At 52.4% G+C, this 24,231-nt stretch overlaps 1 protein-coding gene across 2 annotated transcripts in view; it reads left to right on the forward strand.

Moving 5' to 3' along the window:
* LOC140388596 (uncharacterized) overlaps positions 1-24,231 on the forward strand; it is a 102,603-nt gene that overhangs the window by 29,260 nt on the left and 49,112 nt on the right. For both annotated transcript variants that reach the window (XM_072473027.1, XM_072473029.1), the window contains exons 2-5: positions 7,599-7,666; positions 7,911-8,189; positions 16,504-16,566; positions 19,279-19,314. In XM_072473027.1, the coding sequence (XP_072329128.1) occupies positions 7,645-7,666; positions 7,911-8,189; positions 16,504-16,566; positions 19,279-19,314 (400 nt within the window). In that variant the 5' untranslated portion in view covers positions 7,599-7,644. The remainder of the gene's footprint in view (positions 1-7,598; positions 7,667-7,910; positions 8,190-16,503; positions 16,567-19,278; positions 19,315-24,231) is intronic.

The raw sequence follows: 24,231 nt of genomic DNA on the forward strand, positions 1-24,231 counted from the left end.
AACTGTTTGGGGTTATGAACCCAAAGTGCCAAATTCATGTGACATTCTCAGGTCTCGAGCCATAAGGAAATTTAGAGTTCTACCCTTTGTTCAAAACCAAAAATATGATTCCGGTTTCTCACAAATAATGCACAATTCTGTACATGACAAAATTAACACATATAAAACAGCAATGCCTGTATACTTTTAAATTTACAGGCAAGCCAACAGGGAGTTAAATGGCTTTTGCTGCGTGCACAGAAGATTGGCCCTGACAGTGGATGGAATCTTCCTGAGGTGTCAGAGGGCTGCCTTTGGCTAGAGAGCTTGCCAATGACCCGCACTGCCTCTTTTTGGGAAGGCGCCTCAAACCACAAGCCAATCAGGCAGTGGCGAGGCCACCAGCACCTGCAATCAGGAACCCAGGGGCAGAGGTCCTGCCTACCAAGAGCTGTCAGCCAATCCGAGTCCAGCAGCCCCAGTGCTCAGCGGCGCAACTGGATGAGGGAACCAAATGTAATATTTCCCCGTTTGCTGACAACACAAAGCTGGGCTGAATTGTGAGGAGGATGCAAGGAGGCTTCAAGGTGTTTTAGATAAGTTGAGTGAGTGGAACATGGCAGATGCAATACAACGTGGCTAAATGTGAAGTTATACACTTCGGTGAGAAAAACAGTGATGCACTAAGCGTCAAGAACCACAAAGACATGTGAGACTTTAACCAAGGCTTTAATACACTACATAGGAAGCTTACCCGACACAGACGACCCCAGACAAAATGGGTCAGATCTCAGAAGATGGGTCTTATACCTAACTCCCGGGGGAGTGGCCAAGGCGGAGCTCTCCGTGGCCAGGTCAGGTTACATACAGGTGACCGAACCTCTACAGAGCTACAGTACAATACACAGGACCATACACAGGATTACAGGGCCGCGTTACACACAACTATTATATAACTATGTACAATGCTAGGGAAGTACAGTGGTGTATCACCACATTCACCCCTTGTTTAGAAGGAAGTCCGGGGTGAAAATATGGAGTAGCAAACACATTGAACAAACAGGGAGTAACGAACAGAGTCCATCAGGAGGTTCCGTGTCGTCAGAGGTCGAGGCGAACAATGGGTTTGGTCGATCTCTTTGAACGTCGGAGCTGCGGCGCTGAGGTAGTGTCCGTGCGGTCGGTGGTGCTGGGTCGCGAGGCGGCATGACGTCTCCCACCGCTCCGGCTGGCTCGAGGCGAAACTGCTGGATGACAGCGGCTGGCACGGAGTAGTAACAGGCCGAGGGATCGACGGGAGCAGAGAGGGAGCGGGGTGGAGGTTGCGGGGCGGGGGCGGCAGGGGCCCCAGAAGAGGGGGCCAGGTCCTTGATGGAGACGGTCTCCTCACGCCCGTCGGGGTACGCTATGTACGCGTACTGTGGGTTGGCGTGGAGGAGATGGACTCTCTCCACCAGGGGCTCCGCCTTAGAGGTCCGTACGTGCTTGCGGAGCAGGACGTCTCCCGGGGACAGGAGCCAGGATGGAAGCGATGTCACGGATGACGATCTCCTGGAGAAGAGAAACATCCGCTCATGAGCGGTAGCATTCGTTGCAGTACACAAAAGGGACCGGATGGAGTGGAGTGCGGCAGGGAGGGCCTCCTGCCAACGGGAGACTGGTAGGCCTTTGGACTTGAGGGCTAGCAGCACGGCCTTCCAAACTGTCGCGTTCTCCCTCTCCACCTGTCCGTTCCCCCGGGGGTTGTAACTGGTCGTCCTGCTCGAGGCAACGCCCCTGGCGAGCAGGTACCGACGCAGCTCCTCACTCATGAAGGAGGAGCCCCGGTCACTGTGAATGTAATTGGGATAACCGAACAGCATGAAGAGGTCGTGCAACGCTTTGATGACGGTGGTGGAGGTCGTGTCGGGGCAGGGAATGGCGAAGGGGAACCGCGAGTACTCGTCGATGACATTGAGGAAGTACATGTTGCGGTTGTGGGTGGGGAGGGGCCCTTTGAAGTCAATGCTGAGACGTTCAAAGGGGCGGGTAGCCTTGATTAGGTGCGCCTTGTCTGGCTTGTAGAATTGCGGCTTGCACTCCGCACAGACTTGGCAGTCCCTAGTCATGGCCTTGACCTCCTCGACTGAGAAGGGCAGGTTGTGGCCCTTGGTGTAGTGGTAGAACCGCCTGACGCCCGGGTGACAGAGGTCATTATGTAGTGCCCGCAATCGGTCATCCTGTGCGTTGGCACAAGTACTACGGGACAGGGCATCAGGAGGATCATTGAGCTTACCTGGCCGGTATAAGATACTATAATTGTAGGTGGAGAGTTCGATCCTCCACCGTAATATCTTATCATTTTGGATTTTACCTCGTTGTTTGTTGTCGAACATGAACGCAACTGATCATTGGTCAGTAACGAGGGTAAATGGTTTTCCGGCCAGGTAGTGCCTCCAGTGCCGGACGGCTTCCACTATGGCCTGTGCCTCCTTCTCAACAGAGGAGTGGCGGATCTCGGGGCCTTGGAGTGTGCGGGAAAAGAAGGTGATGGGCCTGCTCGCCTGGTTGAGGGTGGCACCCAGGGCAAAGTCGGAGGCATCGCTGTTGACTTGGAATGGTGCAGACTCGTCTACCGCATGAATGGTGGCTTTGGCGATAGCGGTTTTTAGGAGGTGGAATGCCTGGCAGGCCTCGGGCGGGAGGGGAAATGAGGGGGAACGGAGGAGGGGTCGGGCCTTGTCAGCGTACTCGGGCACCCACTGGGCATAGTAAGCAAAGAACCCAAGGCATCGCCTCAGTTCTTTGGGGCAGGTGGGAATGGGGAGTTCGAGAAGGGGGCGCAGACGGTCGGGATCAGGGCCGAGGACACCGTTCTCCACCACGTAGCCGAGTATGGCGAGGCGGGAGGTGCCGAAAACACATTTTGCCTCGTTGTACGTGAGATTGAGGCGTTTGGCAGTTTGGAGGAATTTAGTGAGGTTGATGTCATGGTCCTGCTGGTTGTGGCCGCAGATGGTGACGTTGTCCAGATACGGGAAGGTAGCCCGCAGTCCGTTCTGGTCCACCATTCGGTCCATCTCCCATTGGAAGACCGAGACTCCATTGGTGACGCCAAAGGGTACCCTAAGAAAGTGGTAGAGGCGGCCGTCCGCCTCGAAGGCCGTGAAGTTACGGTCCTCCGGGCGGATAGGGAGCTGGTGGTAGGCGGATTTCAAGTCTATGGTGGAGAACACCCGGTACTGTGCAATCCGGTTGACCATGTCAGATATGCGGGGGAGGGGATACGCATCAAGCAGCGTGTACCGGTTGATGGTCTGACTGTAGTCAATGACCATGCGGTGTTTCTCGCTAGACTTGACTACCCCCACTTGGGCTCGCCAGGGACTGGTGCTGTGAGCAATGATCTTTTCCGAGAGAAGGCGCTTAATCTCCGCTCAAATGAATTGGAGGTCCCCGAAACTGTAACGCCAACTTTTAGTAGCCACAGGCTTGCAGTCGGGGGTGAGATTAGCAAACAGTGAAGGGGGGGGGATCCTGAGCGTGGAGAGACTACAGGTGGGCCCCGGGGGAAGATCAGGAAGAACTGGGGGTCGGAGACCGTGAGGGGGGGGGGGGAGGGGGCCGTTAAAATGCAAAGTGAGGCTGCGCAGGTGGCATTGGAAGTCCAGGCCGAGGATCGCGGCGGCGCAGAGGTGAGGGAGGACCATGAATTTGAAACCCTGGAACACCGCGACGTTCACTGAGAGGGTGACGACGCAGTAGCCCAAAACCTCGGCCGACTGGGAGTTGGAGGCCATGGAAATATGCCTGCGCGTGGGTAGTACCTTGAGGGAGCAGCGGCGCACGGTGTCCTGGTGGAGGAAGCTCTCCGTGCTGCCGCTATCGAAGAGGCAGGTAACAGTGAAACAATTTACCTGAACCTCCATGGTGGATCTGGCGAGCTGATGCAGTCGGTCCTGGTCGAGGACGATGGATGCGATGGTGGAGCTGTTGGAGATGGGTGCCGGATCCGGGGAGCGGCTTGCGGAAGAAGGTGGCGGCGCCCAGGCATCGTAGGCTGCTGTTGGAGGCCAGGTTGCTGTCGTTGGCTCCATCTCAGTTGTTTGCAGTATTTCGGTCGAGTGCGCAGGTCCGAAAGTGACGATCGGCGGCGGGGCAGACCCGGAAGCGACGATCGGCGGCGGACCAGAAGTGGCGTGCGGCGGACCGGAAGTGAAGGAAGCCGGGCCGGGGATAATCAAAGATGGCGGCGCCCATGCGTCGCACGTGTCGAATAGCGAGCCGGGAACGGAGGATAGCGGCACCCAGAAGTAGCAGGCCGCGGTGTTGGACCCCGAGGCAGCGGTGGAGCGGCAGACGTTTGCAAAATGGCCTTTCTTGCCACAGGCTGAACAGGTAGCATCTCTAGGAGGGCAGCGTTTCCTGGGGTGTTTTGCCTGGCCACAAAAGTAACACTGGGGCCCAGGCATTATTTTTACTGCTGGTGTGGCTGGGTGGGCCGTGACTTGCAGGGGTTGTTGCTGGGCGGGCAGCAGGGAGGTAGCGGCCACGTAGGGAACGTGGGCAGGCGCATAGGAAGTTTGGGCAGGCGTGTAGGACGCATTATTGTCACAGGCTGCCTGTTGGGCCTCTGCCATAGTGACTGCCGTGTCCAGAGTCAGGGTAGTTTGTGCCAGTAGGTGTTGGCGAATTGGGACGGAAGCGATGCCGGCTACAAAGGCATCGAGCGCCAGGGCCTCAGTGTTCTGCTCAGCGGAGACTGCTGGCGCGTTGCAGGTGAGCGCGAGGGCACGGAGGTCCCGAACGAACACGGATAGGGGTTCACCCGGCTGCTGGTGCCGGGAGGCGAGGCGGTGGCGGGCGTAAATAGAATTAACAGTTTGTGCATACCGGCTTTTGAGCTTCACGATGGCATCGGCGTAGGTCGTTGTTCCCGTGATGAGGTTGAAAAGCCCATAGTCGAGCCGTGAGCACAGGAGGTTGAGTCGGTCAGCGTATGTTTTGGCGAAGGCGGAGGATGCTTCCAGGTAGGCCTCGAAACACCGGAGCCAGCAGTTGAAAAGGTGATCCGCGCATGGAGCGTGGGGGTCCAGCGAGAGCTTGTCGGGTTTCAGAGCAGCCTCCATATAACTGTAGCGTATTAAATTGATGCACTAAGCGTCAAGAACCACAAAGACGTGTGAGACTTTAACCAAGGCTTTAATACACTACATAGGAAGCTTACCCGACACAGACGACCCCAGACAAAATGGGTCAGGTCTCAGAAGATGGGTCTTATACCTAACTCCCGGGGGAGTGGCCAAGGCGGTGCTCTCCGTGGCCAGGTCAGGTTACATACAGGTGACCGAACCTCTACAGAGCTACAGTACAATACACAGTACAATATACAGGATTATAGGGCCACGTTACACACAACTATTATATAACTATGTACAATGCTAGGGAAGTACAGTGCTGTATCACCACAAACAGAAAGGAAGAGTATTATTTAAATGGTGATCTATTGGGAAGTGTGATGTACAATGGGATCTGGGTATCCTTGTACACCAGTCAATGAATTGGGAAGGCAGGTGCAGCAAGAATTAGGAAGGCAAATGGTAAGTTGGCCTTCATTGCAAGAGGGTTCAGAAATAAGGTTGTCTTGCTGCAGGTATACAAGATCTTGATGAGACCACACCTGGCGTGTAGTTTTGGTCTCCCTACCGAAGAAAGGATATACCTGCCATAGAGGAAGTGCAGTGGCAGTTCACGAGGCTGACACCAGGGTTGGCGGGACTGTCCCATGAGGTGCGATTGTTTCGACTTGGCCTGTAGTCTCAAGAGTTTAGAAGGATGAGGGGAGATCTGATTGAAACATATAAAATTCTAACAGGGCTGGACATACTACACACAGGGAGGCCGCCTCCCGCTGGCAGGGCATTAGGCAGCCCACCCAGGGCAACGTCCACTGTAGCCCCCACGGGGGAGCCGGGCGGGGGCTGCGGAGGGCAGTTCCAGCTGACGTTGCTCCTGGCAGTCGCGCAGGCGCTAGAGCCAGAGACCCCCATGGTGCCGGGCACTGACAGGGCCAGGGATGCGGGGATTGACATGCGGAGGCGTAGCCCGCAGTGCCAACCGGGGCCACCATGTAGCCGTTGGACCTGGTTGAGCATGGGGTACGCACCCCATGTCGATGAACGTGCAGCTGATATGTGATCATTATTCACCTCTGCATCTGATACCCGGGCGGTGTGCACATCGCCTTCATCCTGGCACACTCGATGGTTCCTGACATGTTCGCGACGCCCCCTCTGCTGGGAGGTTGACTCCTGGATGACGGGGGTTACTCACTGCCGTTGTGGCTGGTGATGCCTATCCAGAGGCTGTAACACCGGGTCGGGTCCATGGGTCGGAGGATAATGACAACCCGCTCTGCGATGAGCTCTGGTGCTCCGCATCATTTGACAAAGTCTGACTCCTGCCCACGGTAGCACTTTCCACCATCCACCTGGGTGATCCCTGCATGTGAGCTGGACATTCCATCACACAGTGCCATCGGGACCCTGCCATAATACTCTGCTGCTCCAGATGCACTGTCCAAAACACGCAGATATGTGAATTAGGAGCAGGTGTAGTTCCCTCGGCCCCTCGAGCCTGCTCCACCATTCAATACCATCATGGCTGATCTGATTGTTGTTTACAGTCCACATTCCTGCCCACCCCCTGATAATCTTTCACCCACTTTGTTAACCACAAATCCATCTATTTCTGACTTAAAAACATTCAGCGACCCTGCTTCCACTGCCTTTTGAGGAAGACAGGTCTAGGGACTGAAGGATCCTCTGAGAGAAAGATTTCTCCTCATCTCTGTTTTAAATGAGCCACCCTCTATTTTTAAACTGTGACCCCTAGTTCTAGATTCTCCCACAGGAGGAAACATCCTTCCTGTCAAGCTCCTTCAGAATCTTACTCTTCTAAACTCCGGTGGGAGAAGTCTAGCCTGTCCAATCTTGCCTCATAAGACAACCTGTCCATTCCTGATATTAGTCTGATAAACCTTCCCTCAACTGGTTCTAACACATTTACATCTTTCCTTCAATAAGGAGACTAATACTGTCCACAATACTCCAGATGTGGTCTTACCAATGCCCCGTACAATTGAAGCGTAACCTCCGTGTTTTTATGTTCAATTCCCCTCACAATAAACTATAACATTCTTTTAACTTCCTAATTGCTTGCTGTACCTGTATGCTAACCTTTTGTGATTCATGCACTAGGACACCCAGATCCCTCTGCACCTCAGAGCTCTGAAATCTCTGACCACTTAGATGATAAGCTTCTTTTTTATATCTGCCAAAACGGACAATTTCGCATTTTCCCACATGATACCCCACTTGCCAAATCTTTGCCCTCTCACTTAACCTACCTACGCCCTTTTGTCACCTCCTTACAGATTCTTCACAAGATACTTTCCTATCTATCTTTGTGTCGTCAGCAAATGTAGCAACCGTACCATCTGTCCCTTCATCCAAGGCATTTCTAGGAAATGTAAAAATCTCCGGCCCCACCACTGATCCCTGGGGCGCGCCTCTCGTATTATTATTTTAAAAATTGTTCTCCAATAATTTATCCATTCTGCCTCTGCTTTTTCTCTTCAGGCTCTAAGCATACGAGTTCAATAACCCTTTGAGTAAACAGCAAGACATGAACAATTCAGCGATACAAGGTACAGTGGGGTGGCTGAATGTACATTATTTATTGCATTCCTCACAATTTTGGGATTTGAATTGACGCCTGGACATTTGAATCTTAAAAGAAATACAAAGAAGAGCTAAAATGAAGAAGAACCAATGCCTTTTGTTTTTGGAACCTCGGAAATAACCCAAGATTTGTTCGAGTGCTGGGAATTTCCTCTTGAAGATTTTCCCAATTGGCTGCAAATATTAAAAAATGCTTTCTTTCTTTTTCAGTTCCAATCATATCTGACAAACAGCTGATGAAACTAGCTGGAAGACTGGGGAACCAGTGGAAGCCCTTCGCAATCGAGTTTCTCAACTTTAAGAGATATGAAGTTGACAACTTTGAGTCTGATGGGACCAATAACCAAGATAGAGCATTTAAAATGCTAACGGCTTGGAAATGTCGAGAAAATTTCCCAACAGTCAGCCACCTGATCTGTCTTCTCAATGATGCCTATATTGACCGAGCTGCATGGGCGTTTCTAGATCACAAAAACAGTGATTTTAATGGTAAGTCTTTGTCTGTATCTCCTGAGGCACAGGGGCTCAGACATGTCAAGAGAGCTGATCCCCTATCTGTAGACCCTCAGCTCATTCTTAGTCCTATCTGCCCTTCGAAGGGGCCGTGCGGCCAAGGAGAAGGCAGCTGTTATTGCCCCTGCTGCTACTGGAGTAGTTGACGGTGTTGTGGCCTCTGCGATTGACCCTCAGAGGTGCAAGTTGGAGCTAATATGTTATGGTGAAGGTTAGCAGCATGAAAGCACACCTGAAGGTGAACGACGAGCAGGACAGATAAAGTGTCTTCCAACAAGTCAAAGAAGAATTGTGCAGCAGCCTCTCAATGGCTAAGGCTGGATCTCTTGATAAATAATAATAGTACCAATCTTTATTGTCACAAGTAGGCTTACATTAACACTGCAATGAAGTTACTGTGAAAATCCCCCAGTCGCCACATTCTGGCACCTGTTCGGGTACACAGAGGGAGAATTCAGACTGTCCAATTCATCTGAAAGCCTTCCCAGCCTTCCAGTTTCATTGAGGCTCTTTCCATTGGGAACTCTCCTTGGTGACCCTGATGAATTGCTGAAAGGTTGGGATTAAAAATGTTCCATGGCTGGGAAATCCAAGATTCAGAGACAAAGCAGCCCAAAAAACACCTCAACAACTTAATTACTTAGCTGACAGATCCATATTGGGTGTGGGGTGGGCGGGGGGGGGGGGGCTTATCAGGTTGTGGTCTCACCTCCTGCCTACGCCCCCCCATAGCACTTGACACCCTTGTCTATCAATAATCTGTCCAATCGGCAGATTTTCTTTTTTTTTAAAAATATATTTATTAAAGTTTTTTAACAAAACAAAACAATTTTTTCCCCTTACAAACAATAAACCCCCCCGCCCATAACAAAATAACACAAAATCGCCCTGAGCAAGATATATACATGGTAAGATGATATATTTACAGAGCTTTATACACTGGCTCTCGCCTGTTCGTGCCAGTTTCCCCCACCCTCCATGTTATCCCCTGCTCGTCCGTCCCCTCAAGCAATCTCTCGTTCCCCCCTCCCCTTCCCCCCCCCACCCCCCAGGGTTGCTGCTGCTGCTGACCGACCTTCCTCTAACGCTCCGCGAGGTAGTCTAGGAACGGTTGCCACCGCCTGTAGAACCCCTGCGCAGACCCCCTCAAGGCAAACTTAATCCTCTCCAACTTTATGAACCCAGCCATGTCGTTTGTCCAGGCCTCCACGCTAGGGGGCTTCGCCTCCTTCCACATCAGCAAGATCCTTCGCCGGGCTACCAGGGACTCAAAGGCCAGAATGCCGGCCTCTTTCGCCTCCTGCACTCCCGGCTCGTCCACTACTCCAAATCTTGTTAGCCCCCAGCTTGGCTTGACCCGGACTTTCACCACCTGAGATATTGCTCCCGCCACTCCTCTCCAGAACCCCACCAGTGCCGGGCATGACCAAAACATATGGACATGGTTCGCCGGGCTCCCTGAGCACCTTCCACATCTGTCGTCCACCCCAAAGAACCTACTCAACCTCGCCCCCGTCAAGTGCGCTCTGTGAACCACCTTAAATTGTATCAGGCTGAGCCTGGCACATGAGGAGGAGGAATTGATCCTACCTAGGGCATCAGCCCACAGACCTTCCTCGATCTCCTCCCCCAGCTCCTCCTCCCATTTACCCTTCAACTCTTCTACCAGCGCTTCCCCCTCTTCTTTCATCTCTTGGTGTATTGCCGAAACCTTGCCCTCCCCGATCCATACACCCGAGATCACCCTGTCTTGAATTTCCTGTGTCGGGAGCAGCGGGAGTTCCCTGACCTGTCGCCTCACAAAAGCCCTCACCTGCATATATCTGAATGCATTTCCCGGGGGTAGCTCAAACTTCTCCTCCAGTGCCCCATGGCTCGCAAATGTCCCGTAGATGAACAGGTCCCCCATTCTTCTAATCCCCGCCCGGTGCAAGCCCTGGAACCCCCCCGTCCATCTTCCCCGGGACAAACCGGTGGTCACCCCTGATCGGGGACCACACCGAGGCTCCCACTGCACCCCTATGCCGTCTCCACTGGCCCCAGATCCTTAACGTTGCCGCCACCACCGGGCTCGTGGTGTACTTTGATGGAGAGAGCGGCAACGGTGCCGTCACCAGCACCCCAAGCTCGTTCCTTTGCAGGACGCCATCTCCATCCTCTTCCATGCCGCCCCCTCTCCCTCCATAACCCACTTACGGATCATTGCCATGATTGCTGCCCAGTAGTAGCTCCCTAGGTTTGGCAGCGCCAACCCTCCTTGGTCCCTACTGCGCTCCAGGAACCCTCTCCTTACCCTCGGGGTTTTGTTCGCCCACACAAACCCCATAATACTCCTACCTACTCTCTTGAAAAAGCCTTTGGTGATCACGATGGGGAGGCACTGGAACACAAACAAAAACCTCGGAAGGACCACCATTTTTACCGACTGCACTCTACCCGCCAACGGGAGCGGCAACATGTTCCATCTTTTCAAGTCCACCTCCATTTGGTCCACCAACCTCGTCAGATTCAGTTTATGTAGGGCCCCCCAGCTCCTGGCTATCTGGATCCCTAGATACCGAAAACTCCCCTCCGCCCTCCTCAGCGGTAGGTCCCCTATCCCTCTTTCTTGGTCCCCTGCCTGTAGTACAAAAAGCTCGCTCTTCCCTACATTGAGCTTATAGCCCGAGAACTCCCCAAATTCCCTCAGAGTCTGCATGACCTCCACCATCCCCTCCATTGGGTCCGCCACGTACAGCAGCAGGTCGTCCGCTTACAGCGACACCCGATGCTGTTCCCCCCCGCGGACCACCCCCCTCCATTTATTAGACTCCCTCAGTGATATGGCCAAGGGTTCGATCGCCAATGCAAACAACAGGGGGGACAGAGGGCACCCCTGCCTCGTTCCTCGGTACAGCCGAAAGTACTCCGACCTCCGCCGGTTCGTCGCCACACTTGCCACCGGGGCTCTGTAAAGGAGCTTAACCCAGCTAATAAACCCTCCCCCGAACCCAAACCTACGCAACACCTCCCAGAAGTACTCCCACTCAACTCAGTCAAAGGCCTTTTCCGCGTCCATGGCTGCCACTATCTCCGCCTCTCCCTCCTCCGATGGCATCATTATCACGTTTAAGAGCCGCCGCAAATTCGTATTTAATTGCCTGCCCTTTACAAATCCCGTCTGGTCATCATGTATCACCCCCGGGACACAGTCCTCAATCCTCGTGGCCAGCACTTTTGCCAATAGCTTAGCGTCCACATTGAGGAGCGTGATCGGCCTGTACGATCCACATTGCAGTGGGTCCTTGTCTCGCTTCAGAATCAAGGAAATTGTCGCCTCCGACATTGTCGGGGGCAGGGACCCCTCCTCTCTTGCCTCGTTAAAGGTCCTCACTAGTAGCGGGGCCAACAGGTCCGCATGCATTCTATAGAACTCCACCGGGAACCCGTCCGGCCCCGGGGCCTTCCCCGCCTGCATGCTCCCCAAATCCTTACTCAGCTCTTCCAACCCGATTGGTGCCCCCAAACCAGCCACCTCTTGCTCCTCCACCCTCGGGAACCGCAGTTGGTGCAGGAATCTTCCCATCCCTTCTTCTCCCCCTGGGGGCTGGGATCTGTACAGCTCTTCATAGAAGGCCTTGAATACCTTGTTTAGTTCCGTTGCACTCTGGGCCATGGCTCCCCCACCATCTTTGACTCCCCCTATTTCCCTCGCTGCCGCCCTCTTACGGAGCTGGTGTGCCAGCATCCGACAGGCCTTTTCCCGTACTCGTAGGTCGCCCCCTGCGCCTTCCTCCACTGTGCCTCTGCCTTCCCCGTGGTCAACAGGTCAAACTCTGTCTGGAGCCGTCGCCTTTCCCCAAGTAATCTTTCCTCCGGGGCCTCTGCGTATCTCCTGTCCACTCGCAAAATCTCCCCCACTAACCTCTCCCTTTCCCTGCCCTCTGTCTTCTCCCTATGAGCCCTGATGGAGATTAGCTCTCCCCTGATCACCGTCTTCAACGTCTCCCATACCACCTCCACCCGCACCTCCCCATTGCCGTTGGCCTCCAAGTACCTTTCGATACACTCCCTCACCTCCCCACACACCACCTCGTCCGCCAGCAGTCCCACATCCAGCCGCCACAACGGGCGTTGGTCCTTCTCCTCTCCCAGCTCCAGTTCCACCCAGTGCGGGGCATGGTCCGAAACGGCTATGGCCGAATACTCCGCCCCCTCCACCCTCGGGATGAGCGCCCTGCCCAGCACAAAGAAGTCTATCCGGGAATATGCCTTGTGCACGTGGGAGAAGAAAGAAAATTCCATGGCCTGCGGTCTTGCAAACCTCCATGGGTCCACTCCCCCCACATCTGGTCCATAAACCCCCTGAGCACCCTGGCCGCCTCCGGCCTCTTTCCCATCCTTGATCTGGAGCGGTCTAGTACTGGGTCCAGCACTGTGTTAAAGTCCCCTCCCATTATCAGTCCTCCTACCTCCAGCTCCGGGATGCGCCCCAAGATGCGCTTCATAAATCCAGCATCATCCCAGTTCGGGGCATATACATTTACCAACACCACCCACGTCCCTTGCAACCTACCACTCACCATCACGTATCTCCCTCCATTGTCCGCTACGATAGTCTTGGCCTCAAATGACACATGTTTTCCCACCAGAATTGCCACCCCTCTGTTTTTTGCGTCCAGTCCCGAGTGGAATACCTGTCCTACCCATCCCCTTCTTAACCTAACCTGTTCCGCCACCTTCAGGTGTGTCTCTTGGAGCATAGCCACGTCTACCTTCAGTCCCTTCAAGTGCGCGAACACTCGAGCCCGCTTCACCGGTCCGTTCAGGCCCCTCACGTTCCACGTTATCAGCCGGATTGGAGGGGCTCTCACCCCCCCCCCCCCCCCCCCCCCCCCCCCCCCCCCGACTAGCCATCTCCTTTTCTGGGCCAGTCCCGTGTCCGCGTCTCCCTCACCTCCGTCCCGGCCACCTCTTCTGTGTCCCATTCCCTTTCGGCCAGTGCAGCAGCAGCTCTGTTTCCCCCCCCTCCCCAACCTTTCCTTCCCCCACCCCGCGAGACCCCTGTCTAGCTTCTTTGCTCCCCCATATCACTCCCGTAAGTCAGCTGATGCCTGCTGACCCCGGCTTCCCCCGCCATTCCTTTGACCCCCCGTGTGGGAATCTCCCCATCAGTAAACGTTCCTACGCTCCCCCTCCCACCTTTCTTCCCGCGCGCGGGAGAAAAATCCCGTGCTTTCCAGAGCCTGCCCCGCCCCCCCGACGCAGCTTCTGTTGCGTCCTTGTCTCTCGTACCCAGCCCATATACCATTCCCTGCGCCTGCTTGCCCCCCTATATACAACCGCCATCATACTTCAACCCTCAAATACCCCCCACCCTCTCAAACCCTCAATTAGAGTCCAACTTTTCAGTTAATATAAAGGTCCACGCCTCTTCAGGCGTTTCGAAGTAGTGGTGTTGGCCGTTATATATGACCCACAGTCGCGCTGGCTGCAACATTCCAAATGTCACTCCTTTCCGATGCAGCACCGCTTTGGCCCGGTTGAAACCCGCTCTCCGCTTAGCAACCTCCGCGCTCCAGTCCGGGTATATTCTAATCTCAGCATTGTCCCATTTGCTGCTCCGCTCCTTCTTGGCCCATTTCAGGACCCTCTCTCTATCTGTGAACCGTTGAAATCTCACCACCATCGCCCTTGGCGGCTCATTTGCCTTGGGCTTCCTCGCCAGCACCCGGTGCGCCCCTTCCAGCTCCAGCAATCCCGGGGGGGCCTCCGCGCCCATCAGCGCCCCGATCATTGTGCCCGCATATGCCGTGGCGTCAGCCCCCTCCACTCCTTCTGGGAGACCCAGGATCCTCAGACTATTTCTCCTCGACCTGTTCTCCAGGTCTTCGAGTCTTCCCGCCCACGTCTTGTGTAGCGTCTCGTGCCGCTCCACTCTCACCGCCAGGCCCAAGAGCTCGTCCTCATTCTCACTCACTTGGTCCTGGATCTCCTGGATCTTCACCTCGTGGGCTTTCTGGGTTGCCCCAAGTCCTTCAATTATTGCCAGCATCGGCGCCACCAACTCCTTGCGCAGCTCCTCGAAGCAGTGCTTGATGAATTCTTGCATCTCTTCTTTGTCCCCGGCCGCCGCCATTTTGTTTATTTTACCCTTCTTCTGCCGCTGCTCCAGTGCCGTTTTTTTGGCCGTTTCGCTGCGGGTCCGGTCCATACAGGTTAGTGCGGGACCTCTCTCCTCTCTTCCCCACGGGTTGGCTGTGTGAAAAGTCCCGTTGGGGCTCTTCTATTGAGCCCAAATATCCGTCTTTGCGGGAGCTGCCGATTCGTGCGGCTTAGCCCCGCATAGCCGCAACCGGAAGTCGAATATTTTCAATGGCCCTAGTTGCCGCTTCTTTCCGGGAAATAGAATTCCAAACACTAACTATTTTCTGAATGAAGAAACTCCTGTCATCTCACAGTGAAGCAGTAGCATAGTGGTATTGCCACGAGAGACTCTGGGATCTAGGTTCAAATCCCACCACGACAGATGGGGAAATTTGAATTCACAAAAAAATCGGGGGGGGGGGGGGGGGTGATTTTGAGACCGCACTCGCCATCTGGCGGGATTGGTGGGGTGGACGGAAAATGCTGAGAATTGGGAAATGTGATTTTTTTTGGGGGGGGGGGATAAATTTAGAGTGCCCAATTCATTTTTTCCAATTAAGGGGCAATTTTAGCGTGGCCAATCCACCTAGCCTGCACATCTCTGGGTTGTGGGGGCGAAACACGGGGAGAATGTGCAAACTCCACACAGACAAGTGACCCAGAGCCGGGATCGAACCTGTGCTAACCCACTGCGCCACCGTGCTGCCCCGGGAAACGTGATTCTTGCCGGATAGATCACGTTTACCAATTTCCCCCGCCTGCGACATCACAAGGTTCATACCCTCATTTTAATAGTTTTGAATTAATTTCAGTATTATTAGCCGCCCCCACCACATGATTCCCCCCCTCGCTAAATATTCACACCTCGCTGACGTGACGTCACGGCGGTGATGCTCACAAGTTAGGCCAGGTGTAAAGCAGTTGCAGGGACCCCTTTGGGGCGTCCGGTGTGTATAGCCTCCCTTGGGTGGGGAGGGCATGACTGGGCAATGTACTGGCAGTGGCCTTGGCACAGGTTGGCACTGCATGTTGGCAGTGCCAACCTGTGCCAAGGTGCAGAAGTGGGCCCTAGTCGGAGCCTCATTGGGGGAGGGGGTTGAGTCATGTGTGGTGGGTGGGGGAGCAATGAGTCGGGTGGGGGGGCAGTTCTGGCTATAAATTTGCAGTGTTGGTGGGCAGTGGAATGCTGGCTATGAATGTGGGGGTAAGCACGGGGGGGGGGGGGGGGGGGGGCGTAATGTAATGGAGAGCAGCACGGTAGCATTGTGGATAGCACAATTGCTTCACAGCTCCAGGGTCCCAGGTTCGATTCCGGCTTGGGTCACTGTCTGTGCGGAGTCTGCACATCCTCCCCGTGTGTGCGTGGGTTTCCTCCGGGTGCTCCGGTTTCCTCCCACAGTCCAAAGATGTGCAGGTTGGTGGATTGGCCATGATAAATTGCCCTTAGTGTCCAAAATTCCCCTTAGTGCTGGGTGGGGTTATGGGGATAGGGTAGAGGTGTTGACCTTGGGTAGGGTGCTCTTTCCAAGAGCCGGTGCAGACTCGATGTGCCGAATGGCCTCCTTCTGCATTGTAAATTCTATGAAACCCCTTTTTAAAGATGGTGCCCCAATCTCTCTGGAAATGCATGCCGTCTCTATGAGACCCCGCCTCGCCAGAGTGACGGTGTAAATCTTGCCCACTCATTTTTGAATCATAGAAATCACAGAAGCATAGAATCACTATCGTGCAGAATGAGACCATTTGGCCCATTAAGACTGCATGGACCCGCTGAAGGAGCACCCTACCTAGGCCCACGGCTCACCCTATCCCAGTAACCCCACCTAACATTTTTGGACACTACGTGGCAATTTAGCACGGCCAATCCACCTAAGCTGCACATCTTTGGACTGTGGGAGGAAACCGGAGCGCCCGGAGGAAACCCACGCAGACACGGGGAGAACGTGAAAACTCCACACAGATAGTTACCCAAGACTGGACTTCATCCCGGGCCCCTGGTGCTGTGAGGCAGCTGTGCTAACCAGCGTGCCACCATCCATAATGCCCGTGACCATCCCTGCAGAGGGCAGGAGTGGAAAAGTTAGACCCTGTTTCAATCTGAAATTGAACCCTAATCTCAGTTATCACAGAAACACAAAATTATTACAAGTTTCTTTGTCCTTAGATTTGAGGTGCAAATGTTGCCAAAAGTTAATGGACTGCTATTGCAAATGTAATCTTACTCAAGGTAAGAACCTTTATGTTCTCAGTCTCTTCTTAACTTTATCCACAATTTATTCACGTTTTTATTCCTCCCCCCCCCAAAAAAAACATAATGGTGTGCCCACACCCCATAGACCATAGAATTTACAGTGCTGAAGGAGGTCATTTGGCCCATCGAGCCTGCACCGGCCCCTGGAAAGAGCACCCTACCCAAGCCCACACCCCATCCCTCTTGGTTAATTATAATGGATAGATAATTGACCCCCCCGACAAAATGTTAGCTTAATAATTATGGTACAATGATAAGATAGTCAAGAAAATGAGTGCACAATATTGTAAACATCAATCAGTGATATTTACTTGAAGCTTTATCAGACAGTGGAGTTCGTTCAGTCAAGAAAAGATTGACGTTGGTGAACTAGGAATAATCTGCGGCACGGTAGCACAGTGACTAGCACTGTTGCTTCACAGCGTCAGGGTCCCAGATTCGATTCCCGACTTGGGTCACTGTCTGTGTGGAGTTTTAACGCTCTTCCCGTGTCTGCGTGGGTTTCCTCCGGGTGCTCCAGTTTCCTCCCACACGTCCAGAAAGGCGTGCTTGTTGGGCGAATTGGACATTCTAAATTCTCCCTCAGTGTACCCGAACAGGCGCCAGAGTGTGGCGACGAGGGGATTTTTACAGTAATTTCATTGCAGTAAGCCGACTTGTGACACTAGTAAAGATTATATGGATAGCACAATTGCTTCACAGCTCCAGGGTCCCAGGATCGATTCCGGCTTGGGTCACTGTCTGTGCGGAGTCTGCACATCCTCCCCGTGTGTGCGTGGGTTTCCTCCGGGTGCTCCGGTTTCCTCCCACAGTCCAAAGATGTGCAGGTTAGGTGGATTGGCCATGATAAATTGCCCTTAGTGTCCAAAATTGCCCTTAGTGTTGGGTGGGGTTTACTGGGTTATGGGGATAGGGTGGAGGTGTTGACCTTGGGTAGGGTGCTCTTTCCAAGAGCCAGTGCAGACTCGATGGGCCGAATGGCCTCCTGCACTGTAAATTCTATGAAATTATTACTATTAGGAATTAACTTGCAAAGTTTTGTCTTACAAAAATTCTAATAGAGACTTAGAGCGAAGCATGAGAGTTCATTCCATACGCTAAAATAAAAGCAAAATACTGCAGATGCTGGAAATCTGAAATAAAAACAGAAAAACGTAGTAGGTTTGGCATCATCTGTGGTGAGAGAGAAACAGAATTAACGGCAGATGACGAATGAAATGGGTCTGAGGACAAGGAGTCAAAGAACAAAGAGCAATACAGCACAGGAACAGGCCCTACGGCCCTCCAAGCCTGTACCGGTCCTGATACCAACCTTGGCCCGAACCCTCAGCACTTCCTTGTGCCGTATCCCTCCATACCCATCCAATCCATGTGTTTGTAAAGATGCCCTTTGAACGCCGTTAATATATCTGCTTCCACAATCTCCCCTGGCAAAGTATTCCAGGCACTCACCACCCTCTGTGTAAAATATCTGCCTCGCACATCTCCTCTAAACTTTGCCCCACGGACCTTAAACCTATGCCCCCTGGTGACTGACCTTCCACCCTGGGAAAGAGTGCCTGCCCATCCACTCTATCCATGCCCCTCATAATCTTGTAGACCTCTATCACCCCTCAACCTCCGTGGTGCCAATGAAAACAACCCGAGTCTATTCAGCTTCTCCGCATAGATAACACCCTCCAGACCAGGCCAGATCCTGGTAAACCTCCTCTGCACCTTCTCCAAAGCCTCCACGTCCTTCTGGTTGTGTGGTGACCAGAATTGTGCGCAATATTCCAAGTGCGGCTGTACCAAGGTTCTAAACAACTGCAGCATGACTTGCCAGTTTTCTGCCAGTCATACGGACTCAAACATTCTGTTTCTCTCTCCGCTGTTGCTACCAGACCTCCTGCGCCTTTCTGCATTTTCCGCTTTTATTTTATTCTCTACAATTGCCAAGGACAAAATCAATTTTCACTTGGAGCAACATGGGCTAATAAGTGGCAACCAGCACAGAATGATTAAAGGCAAGCCACGTCTGATTAACCTGACTGAGCTTTTGCAGAGACAATAAAGTGGGAAGATGCAGTAGATATTGGATATATTCTCGACTTTCAGAAAGCACATGATAACGCGCTAAATAACCAACTTAATTGGAGAACTCGAAACACATAGGACCAAACGGACCCTGGCAACTTGGGGTGCATGTTTGATAAGTGAAAGGCGGCAGAGAGCAGTAGTGAATCGATCTTTTCTGGTTGGGGAGATCTATGCAGTGGGGTCACACAGAGGTTGGCATTGGCATCATTACCATTCTTTCTATATAATCTCTTAAGAGGGTATGGGAATTACAATTTATATGGTGGTGTAAGATGTAAAACCTGGCAGACATGGTAAATAGCGATGACATGAGCTTGGGCAGACACATATAATTTAATGTGGATTGAATGTGAAGTGATGCACTTTGGGTGGAACAACTTGGGAACAGTAGCATCTTAATGGTGGGTAGGCGGTAATGTCGTGATATTGTCACTGGACTAGTAATCCAGAGACCCTGGGTAATTCTCTTGGGGCCCGGGTTCGAATCCCACCGTGGTATATGGTGAAATTTGAATTCAATAGAATTCAATTTGATATGCAAATTTATAACTACCATTATTTTGATGAAGAAAAGTCATCGATAACATGCAACTTCTTATTGTCCCTCAGAAATTATATGCTCCACCCCGGATGCTGATGGATATTGTAAGTAACAAACCAGCTAAGAACGTCTATATAAAAACAAAATACTGCGGATGCGGGAAATTTGGAAGGAAAACGGATAGTGCTGGAAAGTCTCATCAGGTCTGGCAGCATCTGTGGAGCGGGAAACACAAAGTTAGCTTTTCGAGTCCATATGACTTCTTCAGAGCATCTGCTGTGTGCTTGAATAGGTGGCTTTGTGTTTTTTGCCTTGCAAAAATACACCAACCACATAAGACTCCTTTATTCCGGGAATCAGTGGCATGAACCTTCTCTAAACTTCTTCCCATCTTTGTGGTTAAACCACTGTTGCACCTGTATTAGGTGATGTAAGGTAGGACCTGTACTACAGGTTCGCCAGTAGTCCCTGCCTGCTGGCTCCGCCCAGTAGGCGGAGTATAATTATGTGTGTCCTCCATTCAGCAGCCATTTCGCCAGCTGCTGGGGAGGCCACACATCTTAGAGCAATAAAGCCTCAGTTGTACTCAACTCTCGTCTTTGTTCAATTGATCGTGCATCAATCTTAAATAAGGAGACCAAACTGTGCACATTATTCTAGGTGGGTCTCAGCAGTGTGCTGTACAGCAGGAATACCCCACTTTCAATGACCATCCCAGCCCCATTTCAGTAAAAACCTACGTTCCGTTTGCCTTCCTGCTCCGCCTTCATTCTAATCTTTTGCGATTTATGTACAAGGGCCCCCATGTACCTCTATTTTTGTGAACCTTCCTCCACCACCCACAACCCATGCCACACACTATATAGTTGACAGTCCTCTCTACACCCTTACTAATACAATTTGGCAGTGCACCGGTCCCAGAGTGCTTTAGGTGTAGACTGCCCCATCAGAGTAGCTCCCACCTTCTCCAGCACTGGTGCCAGTGCCCCATGAATTGAAACCCATTTCTCCCACACCAATCACTGAGCTACCCCCTCAACGCTCTGATCTTATTTACCCTATGCCAATTTGGTTTAGGTAGTAATCTGGCGGACATTATTTTTAAAAAAATATTTTTATTCTCCTTTTTCGCATTTTCTTCAAGGTTTACGCCCCACCAACAAACAGTAAGCAGTAACGAATACAGTGTCAATCCCCTTATTAACAACAACAATCCCAACCTCCCACCAATCCCCAAACAACGGCCCGTATGACAATATAAGCATCAAATAAAAACAAACCCAAGAAAAAAAAAGAAAAAATCCTGAATATGGTCACTATTAACCTATATAATCCACCCTCCCCCCCTAATATTCAACGCCATCCAATTCCCGAAAGTGTACTGTGAATGACACCCATGAATTGTAGATTCCCCCCCACACAGTATCCTCCCCTCCACTTCCTCTTGTGATCTCCTTCCCCCAGAATTGGCTCCTTCCCGCAACTTTTCACCCTGGCTAGACTCATCGAGACCTGTTCTACCAGACTCCGCTGGCCGCAACGCCTCCCCCCACCTCACTCCCGTTCACTGGCTGGATCAAACCAGCCAGCGTGCAGGCCCCCGCCCGGGTCTCCTTCCCCCCTGCCCGGTTCCAGGGAAACCAAGAAATCCCCTTTAACACACAACCCCAACATACACACCCAGGCCCCAAAGAACCATCATTGTAAACGAAAGTCCTATCTCTTCCCTTGTCCAAATATATACAGCGTCAACTCATTTAGTACATACACCAACACGCAGTGAAAAAATAAAGTTACATGAGGCTACATCAGTACAAGACCAGCTCTCAGCCCCATTTATCAATTCTGCCACAGTCCTCCTGCCTTTGCAAACCCCTCCGCCTCTTCCGCCGTCCCAGAATAAAAGTCCTTGGATTTGTAGATCACCCTCAACTTAGCTGGATACACTATAGGGCAGCGCGGTGGCGCAGTGGGTTAGGACTGAGGCCTCATGGCGCTGAGGTCCCAGGTTCGATCCCGGCGCTGGGACACTGTCCGTGTGGTGTTTGCACATTCTCCCCATGTTTGCGTGGGTTTTGCCCCCACAACCCAAAATAATGTGCAGGGTAGGTGGATTGGCCACGCTAAATTGCCCCTTAATTGGAAAAAAAAATGAATTTGGGTATTCCAAATTTATTTTAAAAAAACTTCGCTGGATACACTATGCCGCACTGCACCTTGCCGAAGGCCACCCGCCTCCTCGCCAACTCCACCGTAAAGTCCTGGTATATGTGTATACCAGCTCCAGCCCACTGCTTTGCCCAGCACCGAACCTTCTCCTTCACGCTATACCTACGGAAACAAACACCACGCTTGGCGGCTCACTCGTTTTTGGTATAGGCCTCCACGACCTATGAGCCCGATCCAGTTCGTATCAAGAGGGATTGACACCCTCCCCCAATAGCCCCGCCACCATCTTGGCAAAATACTCTGTCGGCCTCGGGCCTGCCACCCCTTCGGGCAGACCCATGATCCTCAGATTCAGCCGCCTGGATCTGTTTTCCATAAGACCATAAGACATAGGAGCGGAAGTAAGGCCATTCGGCCCATTGAGTCCACTCCAGCATTCAATCATGGCTGATTTCAACTCCATTTACCCGCTATCTCCATAGCCCTTAATTGCTCGAGAAATCAAGAATTTATCAACTTATGTCTTAAAGACACTCAATGTCCCAGCCTCCACCGCCCTCTGTGGCAATGAGTTCCACAGACCCACCACTCTGGCTGAAGAAATTTCTCCTCATCTCTGTTCTAAAGGGACTCCCTTTTATTCTAAGGCTGTGCCCCTGGGTCCTAGGCTCCCCTGCTAATGGAAACAACTTCCCTACGTCCACCCTATCTAAGCCATTCATTATCTTGTAAGTTTCTATTAGATCTCCCCTCAACCTCCTAAACTCCAATGAATATAATCCCAGGATCCTCAGACGTTTATCGTATGTTAGGCCTACCATTCCTGGGATCATCCGTGTGAACCTCCGCTGGACCCGCTCCAGTGCCAGTATGTCCTTCCTGAGGTGTGGGGCCCAAAATTGTTCACAGTATTCAAAATGGGGCCTAACTAGTGCTTTATAAAGCTTCAGAAGTACATCCCTGCTTTTATATTCCAAGCCTCTTGAGATAAATGACAACATTACATTTGCTTTCTTAATTACGGACTCAACCTGCAAGTTTACCTTTAGAGAATCCTGGACTAGGACTCCCAAGTCCCTTTGCACGTCAGCATTATGAATTTTGTCACCGTTTAGAAAATAGTCCATGCCTCTATTCTTTTTTCCAAAGTGCAAGACCTCGGCTTGCGCACGTTGAATTTCATCAGCCATTTCTTGGACCACTCTCCTAAACTGTCTAAATCTTTCTGCAGCCTCCCCACCTCCTCAATACGACCTGCCCCTCCACCTATCTTTGTATCATCGGCAAACTTAGCCAGAATGCCCCCAGTCCCGTCATCTAGATCGTTAATATATAAAGAGAACAGCTGTGGCCCCAACACTGAACCCTGCGGGACACCACTCGCCACTGGTTGCCATTCCGAAAAAGAACCTTTTATCCCAACTCTCTGCCTTCTGCCTGACAGCCAATCGTCAATCCATGTTAGTACCTTGCCTCGAATACCATGGGCCCTTATTTTACTGAACAGTCTCCCGTGATGCACCTTATCAAAGGCCTTTTGGGACTTCCGGGTGCGGCTATGCAGAGCTAGGTCGCATATTCGGTAGCTCCCGCTTGGAACGGACTTTTGGGCTCTTTTACAGGGCCCCCACGGCATTTGTTTGACATTTCCCGGTGTGGGAAGGAGACTGCAGCATTCCCCTGACAGTGTCCCCCAGGAATGTTATGGCTTTTGGCTACCAGACCCGGCAGAAACAGTAAAAGATTTGGCTGCAACAGGATAAACAGGGCCTCTTCCAGCATGCAGGCGGGGGGAAGGGCAAGCTTAAAGCTGCAATCTGACTTGACTCTATCAAAGGTGAATTCTAGCAGCAGAGGGAACAACTGTGAAAAGGTCTACTAAGGCCATTGAAGAAGCAGGGACGAGGCTTCCGGTGGCGGCCATGGAGGAGTAGGTCGCGCATTCGGCAGCTCCCGTCTGGAACGGACTCCCAGACCTTTTTCAGGAGTTTCCATAGACTTTTTGGGGCAGACTGGTGGAGCGAACACTGCCAAAAGGATTCCCTCTCGACTTCTGGTTGCGGCTATGCGGAGCTAAGCTGCACGATTCGGCAGCTCCTGCTACCACGGACTTTCGGGCTCGTTAGAGGAGCCCCAACGGAATTTTTTTTATTTGACGCTGCCCATGGGGAAGGGAAGAGAGAGGTCCCCCTCCAACTTCTATGAAACGGACCAGAAGTGTAACGGCCAAAGGAGCGACACTGGAGCAACGGGAGAAGCGAGGGGAGGAAAATAAAATGGCGGTGGCCAGGGACAAAGGGGAGCTACAGGAGTTCATCAAGCGCTGCTTTGAGGAGCAGCGTGAGGAGATGTGCAAGGAGATGTTGGCGCCTACGCTTTCGGCAATTGAAGGACTCGGGATCACCCCGAAGGCCCACGAAGCTAAGATCCAGGAGGTACAGAACAGAGTCAGTCAGAACGAGGACGAGCTCGTGGGCCTGGCGGTGAGAGTGGAGCAGAGCGAGGCGCTACACAAGAGGTGGGCGGGAAGACTCGAAGACCTGGAGAACAGGTCGAGGAGAAAGAATCTGCGAATCCTGGGTCTCCCTGAGGGAGTGGAGGGGGCTGATGCCGGGGCATACGCGAGCACGATGCTCGCGCGATGATGGGCACAAAGGCCCCTTCGAGGCCGCTGGAGTTGGACGGGGCACATTGGGTGCTGGCGAAGAAGACCCAAGGCAAATGAGACGCCAAGGGCGATGGTGGTGAGGTTCCACCGGTTCACGGACAAAGAGTGGGTCCTGAGATGGGCCAAGAAGGAGCGGAGCAGTAAGTGGGACAGTGCAGAGATCCGAATATACCCGGACTGGAGC

Source organism: Scyliorhinus torazame, chromosome 13, assembly GCF_047496885.1.
Source record: "Scyliorhinus torazame isolate Kashiwa2021f chromosome 13, sScyTor2.1, whole genome shotgun sequence".
NCBI lineage: Eukaryota > Metazoa > Chordata > Chondrichthyes > Carcharhiniformes > Scyliorhinidae > Scyliorhinus > Scyliorhinus torazame.